General features: G+C 48.7%; 1 protein-coding gene across 7 annotated transcripts in view; it reads right to left on the bottom strand.

Annotated features, from left to right (window-relative positions):
- Positions 1 to 13237, bottom strand: part of FGFRL1 (fibroblast growth factor receptor like 1) — a 229817-nt gene that overhangs the window by 126595 nt on the left and 89985 nt on the right. Inside the window, exons 1-2 of one of the 7 annotated variants that reach the window (XM_074229984.1) lie at positions 4890 to 4945; positions 2495 to 2604 (exon numbers count right to left, since the gene is read on the bottom strand). The exons of 3 other annotated variants lie outside the window; for them this stretch is intronic. In XM_074229984.1, coding sequence (XP_074086085.1) covers positions 2495 to 2555 — 61 coding nt within the window. In that variant the 5' untranslated portion in view covers positions 2556 to 2604; positions 4890 to 4945. Of the gene's footprint in view, positions 1 to 2494; positions 2951 to 3418; positions 3584 to 4889; positions 4946 to 13237 lie in introns of those variants that run through there. 3 more of the 7 variants (XM_074229983.1, XM_074229985.1, XM_074229982.1) reach the window with 3 other exon arrangements.

Here is a 13237-nt window from a genome sequence, read left to right on the forward strand (position 1 = left end):
TTGGGGGAACCATGGGGATGCAGCCAGTGTCCAGTCCTTCTCCCCAGCTATGCCTCCCAGGAGCCTCCAAGCCAAACCTGGTGGCTAGTCCTCTGACCCAGCAAAATGAAACCCCATTTGCTTCCAGGGGACATCTACCATTAGGACACACACACATGGTCAGTTCTCAAGAAAGATTTCTTCCCACCCCTAAAAATACTCCATGTGAGTCTTTATCCACTAGTCCAGCCAGGGGTCACTTGATGATTCCTTTCCCCACACTTAAACTTCAGCAGGACCCTGGTATAACACTGAGGATTATAATAATAGCTCCAAATAAGAGCCAGCCCCAACCAGGCCAACAGGTCAAAACCAACTCTTTCCTAGCTCCAAACAATGGCACTAGACAAATCATATTACAGGCTTCTGGTTGGATCACAATTACAAAGACAGGGACAATGTCCCTGCAAAGGATAGTTTGCTTTCTCTTTGAACAAGGTCACCTTCCCAACTTTCCTGAAACACATTCTCTAAGACTGGCTATGAAACCAACACACAGGAACAAAAAGTGGTTTTCCTTCAGTCCAATAGGCTCAGTCTGGGGAATGAACAGGACTTGAGTCTCCATTTCCAATAACAACACCTAGCCTCAGCGATGATGAGCTACTTCCCCCTCCTCCCCTAGGGATAAAATGAAGAAGATGTGTTATGTTAACCTCCACCCTCCTATCTGTGTTTGTGTGGCCCTAGAAGCCAGGACTCAGCGGGGGCATTCCCTTGCTTTCTCTCTGAATATACTTGATATTTTTATCTTTTGGAGAAAGAACTGCAATTTTCATCCATGAGGTCTTCATGCAACCCTAGCCAACTTCCGCTAAAGTGAGTTTTTCCTTCCCTTGGGCTTCAAAATCACTTGGAATACTCTGGCTCTCCTGTTTCTGCCTCTTTACCAAAGTTTCACCTCGGGTAACCACTCACTTAACTCAGACACGCATGTCTTTCCCAAACCCAAAAGAACTAGAGAGTTAGCCAGAGTATTGAGAGAATATTAGGTAAGGAAGTTAAAAAAGATTTCTATTCTGTGGGCCCCAACCCACAGAGACTTGAAGACTGAACTTCTCCCCCATGCAACCTACCCCCTCTGCAGAGGCCCTGGGGACCAGCTGCAAGAATAATATACATCCATGAGGTCACCTTCTTCCCTCCATTCCCCACAATGGAGGCAGGCCCATCCAGACTGGAATCCAGACTTCTCAGTCCGCCTCCTTGTCTACCTCAATGCTATTTTCCCCCTCATTCATCTCCCAGATGCCTGGCCAATGCAGTGCTCTGGCCTCTAAGGAGGCTGAGCCTTAGACCTCTTGTTTCCAGAAAGGAAGTGGGCTTTTGCAAACCCATTGGTTTCCAGGATGATTCTAAACTGGTCTAAAAGATCAGCTACCCAAGTAAAAGGCCAAAAGAGAAATAAGTATTGAACCATTAGTCCATGCCATCTAATCGGCGCCATCATTATTTCTTTATCCTCCTGAAATACAGACTTGTCTTCCTACCAGGAATTAAGGGGAAGGTAGTAAGGGGACTGCCATCCTGACTCACCTAACTGTGGTAGAGAGCCCCCCACTTCTTCAAGGTGAAGGTACCCCCTCAGCCCAGAATAGGCCACTGCTTATTCCAACTTTTTCTCCTTTAGGGGGCTGAGCCCCCTAGCCACCACCTCCCCCTTCAGGACTAGGCCTCTATTTTATCATTGTTGTGTTTTTTTTAAACTCATGTCTTGGGGGTAGGTTGGCAGGGTCACCTGCTTATTGAAATCTGAGTGCTTGGCCCGGGGTGACTAGAGCTCAAATATGCAGTAGCTGTTGAGGACTGTCACAGGTCTGTCAGCTGGGCCAGTCCATGGATGTGTTTGTTTGGCCTGCTACTGGGAAGACACAAGGGGAGGCTTGACAGGGAGGGGAAGAGGGGGATAGAGAGGCCCTGTCGGCCAGCCAGGAATGCTATTGTCTGCTTTCAACCATGATACCCCAAATCTGGAAGCTACTTAACCAAGGCTTCTCCTCTACCTTTCAGTAAGCAAAGACATTTCCCAGAACTCACCTGTAACTAGAGTATTCTTATTTTTTTTTAAATGTATTCCAAAAACCAAAAGGAGAAAGAGAGAAAAACGAGTTTGTGTCTTAATTAATGATGTCACATCGGGACAGCCCAGAGCCAGGTGGGAAAATGTGGGTAAGCAAGAACATGGCCTGCTTTTCCGCATCAGTGAACAAATCTATATGGCTGCAGAGGGAAGGCAGAACCAATCCAAAGAGAGCCAGAAACAGAGAGCCAGGAGAGAGAGAGAGAGAGAGAGAGAGAGAGAGAGAGAGAGAGAGAGAGAGAGAGAAACCAAGAAAAAGAGACATTTCATACTTTTTGGAAAGGAAATCCAGTTGACCTACAGACAATGAAATAACCGGGAAGCAGCTGGGGAGAGCCAAAGCCGGCCTGCCTCCTGGGAGCTCAGTCTACTCACCTCTGGCAGAATCAGACATCGAGAAAATCCCCAAGAAGAGGAAGGCAAACCAAAATTCCATCTCTGGGCTTAGATCCTCCTCATGTATAAATATTCTGTGGCCTCAAAATCTGGAGAAAACAAAAGGGGGAGGGGAGGGGAGGGGAAAGGGAGAAGAAGGGAGAAGAGAGGACTCAACACCTCCGATCCTCCAGAACCAGGATTATTCAAACACCCCCAAAACAAAGACGCAAGCTAGGCTCTCCCCCCACCCCCAACAGCCTTTCCAGATCGCTCTCCCCTTCCAGAGTTTGCTAAAACTTGTCTTTCCCTGACGATCAATCTCAGGTCTCCTAAGAATGGAGGCTTCTCTACTTACAAGGGGGTGGGGGTGGGCAAGGCAGACCCAGGTCTTTCCTCTGACTGGGCTTTAAACAAACAAACAAAAAAAAGTTGACAAGTTCTCCAGCAAAACCAAAAAACCCCCAACCCCCCCCCCCCCCCCCCAAGCAGCCCCAGAAGCAGCAGGAGATCCGGGAAGTCTTTCGAGACAGTCCAGGAGCAAAAGTGAAGCACTAAGTCTTCCCATTCATCAGGGGTCGGAGTGTTCTGCCCAGGGAAGTAGTCCGGAGCCCCCGGCGCAGGCTGGCTCCCGGCTGCATTATCTGAAGGTTGAATTATTCTTAGCAGCCGCTGGCAGCCTGGCCTCCCCTCCCCTCCCCTTACCCCCCCCCCCCATTATTTAAAGTTGCACTTGCTGCTGGCTCCTGTCAGAAAGGAAGTTGGGCTCCTGTTTCTGCCAGAGAAACAGAAAGAATAGGAGATGGGGGGGGGGGAAGAAGAGGGAGAGAGAAAGAGGGGGGAGACAGAAGGGGGGGGAGAAAGGAGGGGGGCAATCTTTCTAGGTCTCCAAGCCAGACAAAGGGTTGACATGGATTCCTCTACCTCTCACTCTCTAAACACTGGCGGAATTCCTGGCCCTTGTAAACTCCCCGTTGTAAGCGCTCCGTGCCCCCGGGGCGCACAACACCCAACCCGGAGAATAATCGCACCCGGCCATTAGCCGACAAATTTGCACCAGAAGTTCTTGAACCTGGAGAAGCAGACCTGGGGGGAGGGAGGGGGCTCTGCGGAGGCTCTGCCCCCGGGGCCAGGGGCAGACCTGACCCACGTGGGAGGGAGGGAGTGGGAGGGGGGGTTAGAGACGCGGGCGGTCGCCGTCATTGGACAGAGGGGAAGGGGCGAGTTTGAAAGGGTGGGTTCTAGAAGGGAAAAAAGTCCAGGGGAGGTCCCAGAGCTGGGGAGGGCGAGAGGGCTGGGCTGGGGGGCTCTGCTGCTGGGGGGAGAGAGGAGTTCCTTCCTCCTCAGGAAAGATCTCCTCCCGCCCCGGTCTGCCACACGCGCACACACAAGCACACACACGGGGACACCATGCACTCACACTACACAAACACATACACACATTCTACTAACACACACACACTGTACACTGGAACACTATACACTCACACACCACACACACATATCACATTCCACTAACACATACGCACTACATACACACACACTATTCACACACACTACACAAACATATGCACGTTACACTAACACATACATACTATGCCTACACTCACAACTCACTTACACACTACACACATACACACATTACACTACACACATACACACACTCGCACACTATTCACACACACACTCACAACACTACACAAATACAGATGCACATCACACTAAAACACTGGCGGAATTCCTGGCACACATTCATACAGATACACACTACACGCACTCATACACTAAACACACATTCACGCACTGCACAAACATATGCACATTGCAGTAACACACACACACACACACACAGTGCAGGCACCCCGGAGTCCCTGGGAGGGTCCGAGCGGCTCCTGAAGAGCCTGGGGGCCGAGGGAGTGAATGAAGAGGTCACAATTGCAGCCCCAGACCTGGGGGAACTGCTGCCCTTCCGGAAGGCTCCCCAGTCCGAGGAAGGGACCCCCACACAGCCCCGCCATCACTGGACAGAGGGTCGAGGTGGACTACGGGGTGGACGGGCAGGTTCCAGCCGGGCGTTCCGGCGGGGGCCGAGGCGAGCATCCGAAGGCGGCCCGGGGCGAGGCTGGGGTCCCGGGGCCAGGCAGGGGTCCGTCCGCCCCCCACCCCGGCTCCCCGGGCTCCGCCGGCCCAGAACCACCTGCCGGGAGCCGGGAGCCGGGAGCCGGGGCGCGGGCTGCCCGGGATGTCGGGGGCCGGGGGCGGCGGGCGCCGTCCCCCGCGCTGCCGCCCGGGGGCCCCATCGGGGACCGCAGCTCCGGCGGGGCGTCCCGGCTCGGCGGAGCCCCTGCCCCGCGGCCGGAGGGCACCTGCGCCGCCGGGCCGGGCCGGCACTCACCTGGAGCCGCGCCGCTCACAGCCTCGGGCCGCGGCTCGGCCCGCGCTCATTCCCGGGGCGCTCCCGCGCTGCCGGCGGCGCCCCGGGCCGCTCAGGGTCTCGCGGCGGGCGGCGAGCTCCGCATGGTGGCCGCGGCCCTTCCGCCCTCCGGAGCCGCGGCGGGGCGGGCCGGGCGGCCGGGCGGGCCGGCGGGGGGCGGCGCGGCGGGGGCGCTACCTGGCGCGGAGGCTGCGGCCGCCCGCCGGCCTCTCCCTCCCGCGGGGCCTGGGCCGGGCCGGGGGGGGGGCGGGGCGCCGGGGGGCGGGGCGGGGCGGCCGCGGGCGGGAGCCCCCCGGGCGCGGCCCGAGCTACCTGCGGCGGCCCCGGGCTCTGCCGGGCTCCCCGGCCCGGGGGGCTCCCCGGGGCCGCCCCCACGCAGCCGGCCCGGGACCGAGGCGGCGGGGATGCCCGCGCGGAGTCGGGGGGCGGGGGGCGGGCTCCGGCCGCGCCAGAGAGGGAGAGGGGGGCGCCGAGCCGGGGGGCGGGGGGCCGGGCCGGCCGGGGAGCGCGGGCGGACGCGGGGCGACAGCGGGGCAGAGGCGGAGGCGCGCGGCCGGCCAGGAGCGACCTTCCCCGCGGGGCTTTGTGGCCCCGGCGCCCGCCCGGCCCCGCCCCGCCACACAACTTCCCACCAATCCCGCCGCGCCGCCCCGCCCCTCCTCCCCTCGGACTCCGGCCGGCCCCCTCCCGCACGTTAACCCTTCGGCCGCGGGGCGGCCTCTGCCCGCTCGCCCCGGCGCGGCGCGAAGGCGCAGGCCACCCCCTGCTGCCCGGAGCCGGCCATAGCGCCCGCCGGGCCCCTCAGCCGGAGCGCCCGGGCAGGGGAGCGGGCGGGCCAGAAGGCAAGAAAAGTCTGGGGAGAACGCAGCGGTGCAGAGGAGCCCAGTCCCAGCCGCCTGCCCTGGGCCAGCCCCTTCTCTCTCTCTCTCCAGGCCTCAGTTTCCCAGCCCTTAGAATGATGGACTGAAGTCCTCCCTGCGTGACATTGAGAAAGTCCTTTCTCTCTCTAGGCCTTAGTTTCCCAGACTATAAGACGCCGGATTTAAGTCCCATCTCTGTGACTTTGGGAAAGTCCTTTCTCTCTCTAGACCTCTTTCCCAGCCCAGAGAATGATGGACTGAAGTCCTCCCTGCGTGACATTGAGAAAGTCCTTTCTCTCTCTAGGCCTTAGTTTCCCAGACTATAAGATGCCGGATTTAAGTCCCATCTCGGTGACTTTGGAAAAGTCCTTTCTCTCTCTAGGCCTTAGTTTCCCAGCCCAGAGAATGATGGATTTGGAGTACATGACTCCGTGGGATCGCCTCTAACTGAAAATTCTACCCTAGAGATTAAGAAAAGGAAAGGAGGATATATAGCTCTTTAAGGCTTGCAAAATACATCTCAACATCCCAGAGAAGATAAAAAGTTCTGTTGAATAAGGAGGGTACCGGTCCTGGAGTCAAGAGGACCTGAGTTCAAATCCGATGTCTGACACTTGATACTTATTCGTTGTATGGCTCTGGGCAAGTCATTTAACCCCATTCGTTGTCTCACACCTTCTCCCCCCTCCCCCCAAAAAAAGAAATTCCCAAATGGGATCATAAGGAGTTGGACACAATTGACACTGAGTGTATCATTATCCTATTGATAGATGAAGAAAGGGAGATTCCCTGAGAACTCCTATCGACTAACTCATGGTTTTCTAGCTGGAAAATGGTAGCGGATGGTTCTTAATGGTTTCTGACCCAAGTTGAACATTCTTCTCTCTTAACTCTCTTTCATCAGTCTCAAAATGGTTGTCCCGGAGGTCAAATGTGATTTCGTAATGATTCTATGATGTCTGTGATATCTGCTTATTAAAAGATTCCCTTTTCCAACTACATATCAGTGTGAGATCAGATTTCTTAATTTACCTCTGCCAAGTCTCAAATAACAGATTGAAAGTAAAAGCAAATATGAGAATCCAATTGTCTTCTACTAAACCAGACATTAAGGAGATTTGCAAAAATATGTAAAGCAATGCCACTCTTCTCATTAAATTGTTTTTGTTTTGGAAAATGTAATTATTTTTCATAAAAAGTGTTATTTATGTTAACATGTAATGAGTTTATTTTAAACTAATATTCTGGAAATTTATCAGTTTTAATTCTAACGTGGTAAATACTATCCGTAGATATAACCATATAAACAAGCCCTCACAGTCAATAATTTGGTGTAAAGAGATCCTGAGATCAAATAGACAAATATGCTGCCCTATAACATGCAATGTTTATGAGGGAGACATTTAGATCTGCATCTGTCAACTCAGCCCCAATGAATGACTTCAAGATTTTTCCTCCATCCTCCCAGTCCCCAATTCCTCCTTCTAGACTCCAGTCTCCCATATACCTGCCCAGCCCATGAGGGTTCCTGCAAAATGTGGTAAGATAGAAAGAGCAATGTGGCCTGGGAATCAGGAGATCTGAATTGCAGTCTTGGTTCTGACAAATAACTAAATTCTTTCCCCACTCTAAGCTTAGATTTGCTTCTCTGTAAGAAGGAGGCAATTATATCCACTTTACTTCATGTGTTTCTTCTGAAATAATCCTTAAGGAGCAATATTTATGGAGCTATTATTATGAAGTCCAGGGACCACAACATCATCTATGCAAATTACATGTAAATATCCTATTTTATGCAAATATTCATGCTTCAACCTCCTATGTCTAAGAGCCTTGTGGGATACCCTGACTGGTGGGGAGAGGAATGAATCAAAAATTAAGCCAGGAGGCAGAAGCTGAGATATAATAGAAGGGACACTGAATTTGGAGTCAGAAGAATTGAGTTCTTGTCTCTTATTATCCAGAAGGAAGGGGGAAGGGAAAAGGCATTTATGTACAAAGTGTTCACATGATCTTATTGTGCCTGGTAGAGTATTCCAAACTCCTATTGGTCTGATCAGCTACAGTCAGACACATTGTAATTTCCCTCTATAGTGATGTCATTTTTGGTCTTCTTTGATAATGAAGGAAGGATAAGAATCAACCCAGGAACCAATATGTCACTTGATGCTCTCAACAACCCTGGGAAGTAGCTGCAGTTACTATCTCCATCTTACAAAAGAGGATATTGAGGCAGTGAGAAGTTAAAGTGATTTGCACAAGAAGAGTCTGAGACAAGATTTAAACCCAGGCCCAACATGGACCTAATCCATTCAACTGCCTACTCAGTTTCCTTGGGCCTCAGTTTCTTCATCTGTAAAATGAGGGTGTTGAACTAAATGGCCTCTGAGGTAGCTTCTCAGTTCTATGAACCTGTGTTTCTTATCATTGAACAGACTAGGATTTTGTGCTAAAAATTCCTGAGATTCAAATGCATACAGTCTACCCATAATTACAACCTAGCCACTTTAACTAAAACAAACAACTTACCAGCCCCCAGTAGGGGCAGTGAGGAATAATGGAAAGAACACAGGATTTGGACAGAGGCCCTATTTTCAATTGCTATATACTTAACCTCTCTGACCTTAAGTTTCCTCATACAAAATAGAGAGGGGAAACTATGTTGAATTATAGGATCACTTAAAGTCTCTTTCCATTCTAAATCTGTAAATATGTCCCATGATTGCCTGCCTTCTTCACCCTATAGTTTCCTCTAGGATGAATTGATTCCCCTTCCCATCCCATCCAACATGCTGCACAAATCTGACATATCTTGTTCACTTGTGATCAACTCTTTACGATCCCATTTGGGGTTTTCTTTTTTTAGAGGGGGAAAAGAGGGTGAGATAATGGGATTAAGTGACTTGCCCAAGGTCACACAGCTAGTGAGTATCAAGTGTCTCAGGCCAGATATAAACTCAGGTCCTCCTGACTCCAGGGCTGACTCTCTATCTGCTGAGACTTTCCCAGAGTCACCCAGCTAGCAAGTGTCAGATTTGAACTCAGGAAGATGAGTCTTTCCCTCTGCAGGACTGACTCTCTATCCACTGGGTCATCTAAACTGCCCTGATGGTAATCTAGAGTTCCCTATAAATGGCAGTTGCTAATTCTTATCCTTAAAATCCAAGTTTGTAATTTAGTTATTGATAAATGGATCTAGTCCGCAACTCCACCCCCACAACTGGACTATAAGCACACTGAGGGCAGGATTCTGATTTCTCTTTGTTGTAAGTATGTATTTTTAGATTTGAAACTAGAAAGAATTTCAAAAGAATTTCAAAAAGAATTCCAATCTTGTTGAAAAGTGCCCTTTCCTTTCAACCCCCCAACCCACCAGGCCCAAGACTGACTTTGTAAAGAATCCTACCCTGATGAGAAAGGGACAATCTTTCAAAACCTTGTCTTCTTGCAAAGAATGTGCACACCACAGGTATTTAATCCTCTTTTTGTTCCATTGCGATTCACATCCCTGACTGTCATTCACCCAGAGTCTGTATTTGGATGAATCACCTCAGCCTCAGAGAGCTTCAGTTTCCTCATTTCTACAAATCGTCCTCCAGCAATTCATTAATAAGCACAAATTATTCTCTTGTTCTACACTATTTCCTGTGCTAGGAACACGGGGACACAAAAACAAACAAACAAGCAAGAACACATAACAAACCAAAAAAAAAAAAAATACAACCCACCTGAACAGGAATAAGGAAAGACTTTTTCAGACCTTAAATCCATGGGCAAATGAGTTAATGCTCACCACCATCATCATCACCATGGTTGTGAGCTACCTGGAGTTGACTTTGCCTAGCCAAACCTCATTCACTTTCCCCACCCGCCCACACCCATGTCCAAGTCTCAACAAATACATTTGAGCAAAGGGAAGAGGAAAAAGGCCAGTCTCAGAGAAGAGATACCTTCAGCCCCCAGCCCCTGGTATAATCATCATCAACCTTGTCAGAGTAACCTTGTTCACCATCTTTTGGGATGGGGAGTAAGGCTTCATGTGGCACCATCTCTGATTGCCCTCCTGTCTATGGAGAAGGGAGGGCCATCACCAATCTTCCTGACTTGTATCTGGCCACTGGACCCAGAGGACTCCAGAGGAGAAAGTGAAACTGATAACTTTGCACAGCATCCTCTCACTTAAATCTATCTCACCTGCATGTGATGATATCACTTCCCTGATGTCATGATCCCCTTTAAGAACAAAGGACAAGGGGCAGCTAGGTTGCACAGTGGTTAGACCACTGGTGCTGGAGTCAGGAGTCCCTGAGTTCAAATCCAGCCTCAGACACTTTCTAATTCCCTAGCTGTGTGGCCTTGGGCAAGCCACTTAACCCCATTGCCTTGCAAAAACTTTAAAAAAAAAGGACAAAGGACAAAACAACAACATGGAGAGAGAATGGAAACCTAGTCAAAGAAGGAGATTGGGTAGAGAAGAGACTGGGTTAGGAGGTTTCTGTAAGGGGACAAAAACCCAGGGTCCAAACATTCATTTCAAAGGCAAACTCTAAAGACATAGTATGAAATGAAGTAATCCAAACTGCTTAAAGAAGAAGAGGAACCAAGAAGCAAATCTGAATTTTTTCAAAGCTTAGCATTTTCATCTGCTGGTTTGCATTGCTTTCAATTTCATGACCATAGGTCAAGTCTTACTTGGTAATCTCTTTTCACTCTTACATCACCCCAGAGTCAAGGGTAATTTCTCCAATGCAGTCACCATGTGAGGTTGTTTATTATAGGTCTATGTATCTGTAACTATCTCTTCCCCCTACCAGACTGTGAGCTCCCTGAGGGCAGGGATTCAGTCTTAAATTAACTGTGTGTCTCGTGTGGCTCCTCCAGCTACAAATACTCTCAATACAGTAGGCACTTCATACATGTTTATGGAATTGAACTGAATTAATCAAAGTTCTTGGAGGGTATGAGAGTACCAGTCTCTTTTCCAGATTCAAAATTCTATGATGAGCAGCTGTGACTGCTTGTGCAGTCATTCATGAGTTTTGGTTTTTTCCCCTCACCTAAAAATGGAGATATTAATCCCCAACCCTGCTTCCCTCTTGTGGGAATTTAATACCTTTTGGGATTAAATGCTTTACATTGCTTTACATTGTTAATTCAATTGATCCTCAAGACATTGTAGGAAGGTGGCACTATTATCCCCATTTTACAGATAAGGAAGTTGAGACACAGAGAGTTTAATTGACTTGAGCTGGGTCATCCAAATAAGTGTCCAGGGTGGAATTTGATTCCAAGTCTTGATACCAAGTGGTATCATTTTCATATTATCTTCAACTGAGGTGAAGTGGAAGGATCACTTCCTAGGGACTCAGGTCCCTGCTAAGAAGGAAATGAGGTATATAATAAAAGAACTAAATCCACAATCAAATGGCCACTTAGTCCCAGTGTGACCTTGGGCAAATCACTCTCTTCTTTGGACCTTTCTTTTCATCTACACAATTTATAGGATTATATTAAGCCCACTTTTGAATTTAATACAATGGTAGGATCCCACATTCAAGATGGGGAGCCTCAGTTTCTCTATCTGAAAAATAAGATTGAACTCCTAGATCTCCATAACTCTAAGATCTCGCATTCAATCAATTAAAGAGCATCATTGCCCTGGGGATAGAACCGAGTTTAGCAAAGAGACCAGGAATTTCACTGACAAAAAGAACTCCCTCAGCCCAACTCAGGGTCAGCAACTTCTCTGAAATTTAGTCCTCAAGAGCTGCCTCAAGAACACTGGAAGTGAGGTAGCTAGGTGATGCAGTGGATAGAGCACTAGCCCTGGAGTCAGGAAGAGCTGAGTTTAAATCTGACCTCAGACACTTAATTAGCTGTGTAACCTTGGGCAAGTCACTTAACCCCATTGCCTTAAATAAACAAAATTAAAAAAAAAAAAAGAACATTGGAAGATTGAGATACTTGTGCAGAATGACCAAGCTGGTATGGGGTGGAGGCAGGACTAGACTATATAACGCTCCCAGAAGGGGAGATCTTCTCTATCTGCCCTTTCCAAATGTAAGCTCCCTGAGGGCAGGGGTCTACTACTCTAGGATCTCCATTCCTCCCCTCCTCATGAATTCCCTGAGGGCAGAAACTGTCTGGTAGCACAATCCTAAAATCACCTAAGGCCTCAGTATAGACTCTCAGGAGAAACTTAGATGTACTTTGGCCCTTTCCTTCCACTTTTCCTGAAAAGACCTGGGGCCCTGGAAATGTAGGGGTTTTCCCAGGGCTCTCATCTGCCCACAAAGGCCTCACTTCCTGCAGCCTTTGTTCATTCTGGAAGGTCTTCTGCCAAGTCAATCTGTTCTACAGTTAGCACGTTTCAGGAATTAGCAGCAATTGAACTTGTCTGCCTGGCTTTACTGTAGATTAAGGGTGTTTTCTGCTTTGAACTGGGGATGGCCAAATGCATCATCTGCAGAGGCATCATCTGGAGGACCACACAGCTTTCCCTGTAAGAGAGTGGGAAGTGTAGTGGGAAGAGTCCTGACCTCAGAATTGGAAGCCTAAATTCTAGCCTGTTAGGCTCCACCACCAACTTATTACACACATCTCTCAGTTTCCTCATCTGTATAATGATGCCTTTGGAATAAGGTAGCATTTCTTACAGGCCTGACCTGTGCAAAGCTTTGTGTTAAGAGAATTTACAAACATAGCAACCTTCAGTTCTTTGGATGACAACAGGTTTCTGTAAAAGTGATATTTTTTTTAAAAAGTGCACTGAAAGAGATACTACACATCATTAGGAGAGAGTATTTTGAGTGTTGATGTACAGTCATGTTTGACTCCTTGTGACTTCATTTGGGATTTTCTTGGTAGAGATACCGGAGTAATTTACCATTTCCTTCTCCAGGACATTTTACAGATGAGGAAATAGAGGCAAACAGAATTAAGTGACTTCCCCAGGGTCACATAGTAAGTATTTAAGGCCAGATTTGTACTCAGGAAAAGGAATCTTCCTGACTCCAGGTCAGGCACTCTATTCTACTGTCTATTGTGTGACTTTGTACAATTTACTTAACCTCTCTAAGCCTCAGTTTCTTTATCTATAAAATAAGAGCACCAAAAGGGAGAAACTCTTCCTGTTCTAGAACTGTGCTTCTCTCATCCTTCCCTAGTCTGTGCTCTGATGTCATGGTCTTCCTTCCAGAAGGCAAGGTCACCTACACACCACCATGAGAAAGTGGATGGGTCATAGCGGAGGAGTGATGCCATAGTTCAAAAGATCTGTTATAACACTAATGGGGCACTCTCCTCAGTGGTCTACATCAATATCATCAAAAAGAAACTGGGGCTACTGAATTATCCATAATAATACCTGTAGCCACATTATTGACTCTAAAAATATTAACTTTATTCAAACTCGAATGTATTTTTACTTATATTGTTAAATATTTCTCA

This window comes from Macrotis lagotis, chromosome 3 (assembly GCF_037893015.1).
Source record: "Macrotis lagotis isolate mMagLag1 chromosome 3, bilby.v1.9.chrom.fasta, whole genome shotgun sequence".
NCBI classification, from domain to species: domain Eukaryota; kingdom Metazoa; phylum Chordata; class Mammalia; order Peramelemorphia; family Peramelidae; genus Macrotis; species Macrotis lagotis.